This window comes from Indicator indicator, chromosome 10 (assembly GCF_027791375.1).
Source record: "Indicator indicator isolate 239-I01 chromosome 10, UM_Iind_1.1, whole genome shotgun sequence".
Lineage (NCBI taxonomy): Eukaryota > Metazoa > Chordata > Aves > Piciformes > Indicatoridae > Indicator > Indicator indicator.
The window spans coordinates 7027613-7034977 of NC_072019.1; the positions used below are offsets into that span (position 1 = coordinate 7027613).

General features: G+C 36.9%; 1 protein-coding gene across 1 annotated transcript in view; it reads left to right on the forward strand.

Moving 5' to 3' along the window:
- The window catches only part of ST6GALNAC3 (ST6 N-acetylgalactosaminide alpha-2,6-sialyltransferase 3), a 129138-nt gene extending 121973 nt beyond the window's left edge, over nucleotides 1-7165 (forward strand). The window contains exons 4-5 of the mRNA XM_054384367.1: nucleotides 4888-4995; nucleotides 6979-7165. Coding sequence (XP_054240342.1) covers nucleotides 4888-4995; nucleotides 6979-7165 — 295 coding nt within the window. The remainder of the gene's footprint in view (nucleotides 1-4887; nucleotides 4996-6978) is intronic.
- The last annotated feature ends 200 nt before the right edge of the window (nucleotides 7166-7365 follow it).

Below are 7365 nucleotides of genomic sequence, written 5' to 3' on the forward strand. Positions count from 1 at the left end.
TCTCCCAAAAGACTAACTTTATCTAGTCACTCTGCAGGAAGAAACTACTGCCAGAAACATGTCTACCTGAACACAGTCTGAGCTAATCTTGGGGCAGTTCTTGAAAATATTTCTATTTATTTTGAGTAATTTTTACAATTTTTTGTAGCATGTTGGAAGGACAACTCACATCACGAAGCCTCCACTCTGTGGATTACAGGTGTCTTAGTTTGTTTAGATTAATACCCTTATTTACACTTATTTATTAGTCATGGGGCCTGACAAGCTGCTGCAAAGAAAGCTGCTGCTGATTCAGTAGTTCACTAAGAGAGTCATCTGAAGATTTGAGTCTATAAACAGCCTTTAGGAAAACATACATTTTTTTGTCAATTAATTTGCCTGGAGAATCTTGTCATTTCAGTCTCTCGTTGTTGAATTATATTTTACTGCAAGATTGTAATATTAAGCAAAAAAGGAAAAGTGTGTAGTTAATACTTTTGGCAAGCTCTCTGTTACTTAATAGCTTCTTAAACTCCTAAATGTCTTCGTTTTTAATTTTAATTAACATTCTTAATTGACCTTCTGTGCTCTCTACTTTCTCCCAGTGAAGAATTTAAAAACAGGCTTTTAAATTATTTTCTGCAATCAAATTGAGTTGAAGTTGCTGCTCTAAAGATCACCTCTGCCGTAACAACTTTTTTTTCTCTTTTTTTTTTTTTTTTTTTTTTTACCCCTGAAGTCCCCATTGGAAATTACAGTCCATTGAACCATAGAGCTAGAATTGATTGTGTACATAAAAAATCCTGGAACAATTGAACAAAGAAAAGAACTTCCTGGAATTCTCTAGTAAAGTCAGAACTCCAACGACAAGAAAATTATACCTGATTTAAACCCACCTGCCCTTGATCATTAAGAAAATATTTGATGTTCCTCGATTTTCCCTTGATGAGAAAAGAAACTAGTTTTTCTCTCATTTAGTCTACATCAAAGCATAGTTATAGATGTCAAGGAAGATGAATTTCAGTCACCACCATTTTTATGGGGCACTGTATCCTGTCTTCTTTATATCAATTCCTTGAGAGAACAGAGAACATAGAAAAGCTAGGGCTAAAGAAACCTGTCAAAATGCTTTTATTTTTTAATATATATTAATTAAAGCTTTACGTACCACACACTACAATTCTAGAAATCCTAAAAGTGTTTTCTACCATTTCCTTCTAAAATATAGAAGGTAAGTGTCTTTTTTAAGGTGTTGGGAGAAACTACTGTCAGTTCTTTCTACTGGAGCTTATCGAAAACATTACTGAAAATGCAAATTCTATGTTTTGAGACTTGAAACTCCCAAATAACTATTAACCTTGGAGCTTACTTTTACATTCTGAGATGAAAGAATGACATTTTAAGCACTTAAACCTTCACTAAGAGCAAGATAGGCAAGCATATACTTTGTTTCAAGCATCTTAATTAAGTTGATTGCATTGGTCTTCTTATGTGTTTAATGTTAAACATATGCCTATGTACTTTTTTTAAAGTCTGGATGGTATTTAGCAGAATGAATTACATCCCAATAACTAACATTTCTTTAAGAATCCTAATAATGTAGGAATTATGCAAAATAAGCTTTCATTTTCAAGGTAAACAGACAAAGTAACATTTTGTGAGCATTACCTTTTTATAGCTGCATCCAGCTGTAAATCATGTCTTAAAAGCAAACCCTTCTTTTTGAAAAATAGTCCATTATTTTCTCTTGAGCTGTTGAGACAATTTCCTGCCTAAATCTGGTGCCCCATTAATTTTGGAGTGTATGAAAAAGTCACGGTGAGCCATAGAGAACAATTCTGGATTTGCTGCACACATTTATATCACAATAGTTTTGCCTATAGTAGTTCTACAGATGGTGTTTAACAAAATTGGTTTTCCCTGTTTTCAGATTGTCCTCTTTCCCTCAGATTTGTGCAGTAACAGCCCTACGCTACCCATAAATGAAGAATTCTTTTCTTTTCGGTGTGTAAGATCTGAAATGTGAATGCAATTACAGTAACAAGAGGAACTCTTTCTAATGAGTCTCAAAAGGCCTGGCCAAAAAGAAAAAAAAAAACAAACCAAACCTCTAAAACTCTCCTCTAGAGAAAGAAATTGAGTGCATGGTGTTAGCATAATAGCAAGGCTTTGCACTACAGTTTTATAGGATGATATTTTAAAAGGTATTCAGAGATTTATGACTTTTTAGGCACAGCTAAAATAGTTTTCACATTTCTAGTATTGTTTTCATTAGAATGTTGAAAGTATGTTTACGGTATCAGATTGAATTCCAAGGTGTTACCCAATCATCCTGGATCCCCACTGGTTGAGTATATTCCCTTGTATCCCTATGTATCTTCAGAGGAAAAAACGGGAGGAAAGTAGGTGCTTTGTTTGAAAGTGTATAATCTGTATTTGGTCATGTACTTCATCTCCCAGGGAAGGTAGCTGGGAACTCACTCTGCTGTTTATATTTATCCTGTTAGTGTAGTATATAGATGAGAGGACTAAGGTTCAGTGGTGTTAAAACAAGACATGAAATATTGATTAATTCCTTTTTAAAAATTCTTTTTTCCTCCTGCTTATAGCAAATTTCAGATGCTGATGACAATGTAGCACTCTCCAAGAAACTTCCATTATCAGAAGGATGTTCCTAACATTCTTATAAATGAGTATGATGATTCTAAGCGGCTTTAAAAGCTCAAGGATAGTGTTCTGGTGCAAGAGTTGGCTAGGAGCAATGCAGCTTTTTATCGTGGAAGAATATTACTCTGAAATAACATGAATTGGATTGAGAATTCTCTTCGGTAGACAATAGCAGAACATTAAAGAAATGAAGATCCTAAAGGGACAGATAAATGCCCACAGTTTCATGGCTACCACAGTGTCAAGTGAAGAAGCACAATTATAGTTGGTGACACAGGTATTTGACACCCTGCCTTTTGACCCACTTGTCATTCTTCAGGCTAAGTTAACCTTTTATTCATTGCTTCCTTTAGAAAAGCAGTTAACCAAATACTTGGGAATTTCCTCAAGGAAAACAACATTTCAGGAAATGTAGAGAGAGAAGTTCACATCAGATAATTATGGATGATAGACATGGCTAAGGATGAGAAGATATAGGCTAAGTTACTTTCAGTGTTCTTGAGCACAGTAAAACTCTCTGGGAGCTGAGGTAATTGTTTGTTACTTTAAAACCCCCAATACATTATTTCTTTAAATCAGAGTGCACTCAGCTTTATTTAGGAATGTGAAACTTTGGAGCTTTTCTACTATCTGTAATAAAAGGTATTCTTCAGAGAAGGAATTTGTCCTGTATGTGTCAGGTAAATGTCATTTTAAAGGTTATATAAGCACTTTTTCACACATATTTTGTCAAACTTCAACAAGAACAAGCTAGGAAGTAACAAAGAATCTGAGCCAAAAGCCATTGTTTGGCAGATTTACGTGGTAGGCAGGAGACTATAACACATTCTTGTTCTGAACCAGGAAGAAACACTTGATGTGGGTTCTTCTGTCTTGAGGGAAAGTTGGGGTTTATAGGCTGGATAAGTTGCTACATGATTTTTTTTTTTAAATTTCCCTTCCTTAAAGCTTCATTACTACCCCAGGATGAAAATGTCCTCACAAGTTTTCATTTATGGGGACAACTGATTCACACACAAAGCCTAATTGAGAGTCCTTTTGCATCAAAACTTAATGGTGTGCAACCCTTAGACTACTTTAATTTATGATGGAGAACAGACTGCTCTCTGTGTACCCAAAAGCTAATTGCTAAAAGACATAGCATAAAGGTAAATTATCCCCACTTCGCACTCACATCCAGCTCTCACAAACTGAGCCAAAGGGTGGGGGGCTCTATTGAGATGGCTTTTATGACTTCTTTAATATCTTTCTTTGGAAATTAGACAGGTAATAATTTTAACATAGTTCTTTTCCTTTACTTGTGTCCAACTGAAAGCTATACATGCACAAAGCTGGACTTAACCAGTTTGTAAGCATTGAGGGCTAAATGTGTTGTTATTACTTCTAAGGTTTTAAAGCAGTAAGTCTGGCTTGCCCAGGGTATATGGGTAGCTCTGTTGACTCCCAGAACCCCATTGATAACACTTACGTGAGTGGAGGAAACAAAGTTTGGTTTCTAGTTAGCAACGCCTGCATTTGTTCACATAGTCAACGTGTGAAGCAAATCCTTACATGTGTCATTTCTTCTCACTCATGCAGGGAATGCTTTTGGACTGGTTACAAATCAGGGCATTCTCCCCTTGTGGTTTTTCTCACTGCTATGTTATCTTGGTTTAGATAGGCATGAGGTGTAGGGTGACAGGTTGGACTCGATGATCCTTGAGGTCTCTTCCAACCTTCTTGATTCTTGATTCTTAAAGAATGATGATAAGAGAACTTTGGTTCTCAAAGCCTAGTATTGGATGAGTTTCTACCAAAATGTCCTTAAAGGCTTTACTACTGTGCTGAAGATAGACTACTGCAGATCAAGATTTTCCTTATGGAAGAGGATGGTGCATACTCACAGACACACACCAAACTCTGCCAGTAGTTTGCTTTTCGGTGAACTATATCCCACTTTACACATTCTGTTAATTGCTATCTTTCAGATGTAAAAATAAATTATTTTCTATCTTGTGAGAGATACATTGTTTGACTGCACATATTTAACATGGTTTTTTTTTTTTTCTGTAGACAATAGCTTGAGGCCCCAAGCTGGGAAGAATGAGAGCATATCTATAAATAATTCAAAATAATTGTATGGTTTTGACAGATTGTCAAGTTGCTTAATGCCTTTTGCCACAGATAATGGATTATATTTCATTGATAAAGTGTTGATAATTTCTCATTGCAATTTGTTTTTTGTATGTTGTACTTTTACAGAGTCCAGTCAGGTTCATATCTCAGTACGGGTTGGTTTACCTTAATTTTGGCTATGGATGCCTGCTATGGAGTTCACGTCTATGGGATGATAAATGACACCTACTGCAAGTAAGATCACAGGAAATTATTTGCATGCATCTACTGTTCTGAGGTCTTGTCAAAATTTCACAACTGATTTTAATATCATAAATCCAAAAAATGGATCAGGCAGTCATTTCCTAGTGTTTTGCATTGATGTGACACTGTTGTCAGCATCTTTAGTCCTGATATGGCATGTGCTGTTGATAAAATAAACACATCTACAAAATCCAACATCAGATGCCATAAGGAACTATTTTTAATCAAAGATCTTTTGCAGTTTATTAATAATCTGGAAACAAAGTATGTTCATGCTCTTCTGGCAAAATGTACTTGCTTCTACTGCTGTAGCAAATCCACAGAGGAAATAAAAATAGATTAGTTCTCTGAATACACTTGATTAGTCTAGGATAGTTACCTGAAATTACATTGCACCACCAATGAGCAACCTGCTTGAACTTTCTAGGTTATATATGGCTTCCTTTGAGTCATAGGGGGTTTCTAATTAGATAATAAAACAAGTCCTGTGAGCTTTATCACAATAAACTGACATAAATTCCAACCAACTAATGTTAGTGACCTTATGGTGACAATGGATTAATCCTATTGTTGGAAGTGTAACAATAAACACAATTTTTAGAAGTCCAAATTAAATGCTTTAATCTACAGTGTATGATAGAATAATATAAAATGAAACTATTCCTCATTTAGAAATGCAGGAAATGTCATAAACAGTGTATGATACTAGCAGAAATCTATTCTTCTGTACTTGGTTCAAGTCTTGCATGTAACCAGTCCAGTGGGTCCTCAGCTCCTGAAGTCTTTGTGCAGATCCTGTCTCTACCTTTGGAGTTACTCCAATGTGGGACTTACTCCTGTCAGACCCTTAAAAACAAAAGTGATGGGGTGGGATGAATTTGAGTCATGGCTCTCTAATGAGGGTATCTTAGCATTAGAGGCTGACTTTTTAGAACTTGCAAATCTCACTGATTGAGTCATCCAAATGGAAAGAACATATGTTGTTCTTTGTTTATGAAAACACAATAGGTGCCCTGAAATGAGAGGTGACAGGGCTGCAGTTGTCCTCGCAGAGTTCAGCCAAGCTGGCAGTGCACAACCCTGATGTAAAACCACTAAACAGCATGATAGCACTTCAGTCTGTTGGTAGCAGAGAAGGACAGGTTTCCTTAAAGCTGTAATTACTTCTGACTGCAGTACCTATTTATAATGTATATTATCCTTATAACTGCTTTATTCAGCCAATTCAAGAACAAGTTGCAATTGTTGGGACTATCCAATGAGTCATAGAATGACTTAGGATGGAAGGGACCTTAGAGATCACCTACTCCAACCACCCTGCCATGGGCAGGGACACCTCTCAACTACACTCAAGGCCTCATTCAACCTGGTCTTGAACTCCAGGGAGGAGGCATCCACAACCTCCCTGGGCAGCCTCTTCCAATGTCTCACCATTCTTGTACTGAAGAACTTCTTCCTAGGATCCAGTCTAAACCTATTCTCCCTCAGCTTAAAACCATTCCATCTTATCCTATTGCTAGACACCCTTAAGAAAGTCCCTCTGCAACCTTCCTGTAGGATCCCTTCAGATATTTGGAAGGCAGATATAAGGTCCCCTGGAGTCTTCTCTTTTCTAGGCTGAACAACCCCAGCTCCCTCAGCTTATCTTCATAGCAGAGGTGTTCCAGCAGAGTTTGCTTATGAACAGAGCCTTATAGACTGAGTTCTCCCAGGCTGAACAAATGGTGCAGTACCCGTAAGCAGCAGCCCATCAGCTTCTTACTGACATCAGAGATCAGTGTAGGTTGAAAGATACACTTATCTTCATTTTCTGTGGGAAAATTCATAGCAATCATGCTGTAATGAAAGCCCTTACACAGGTTAGCAACGGAGCTGAGGTGCTGACACATAGGAAGGATTTGGGTGCAGTTTATATTAATGTTTTCCTTGGAAATAATACTCAGGTGTATCCTTTTCTTTTTCTTTTCCCTCTAGGTCAGAAGGCTTTCGTAAAGTTCCCTACCACTACTACGAGCCAGGAAGAGATGAGTGTGAGGAATACTTTCTGCATGAAAATGCTCCATACGGAGGCCATAGGTTTATCACAGAAAAGAAAGTATTCGCTAAATGGGCCAAGAAGCACACAATAATATTTACACACCCCAACTGGACAGTGTCTTGATACTGGTTTTCTTAACTCTCCTTTAACAGCATATTACAAAAATGTCTCCGTTTACAACAGTTTTGCTTACATGTGGCTGGCCTTTCTCAGCCTAGGTAACACAAAACTAAAATCTAGAAGACAAAGAGGATGATGGTTCAGCTGTTAAGCAAAATTAATCATCTGTGGAAGGCAGACACATTGTTTGTTATTTCTTAGGG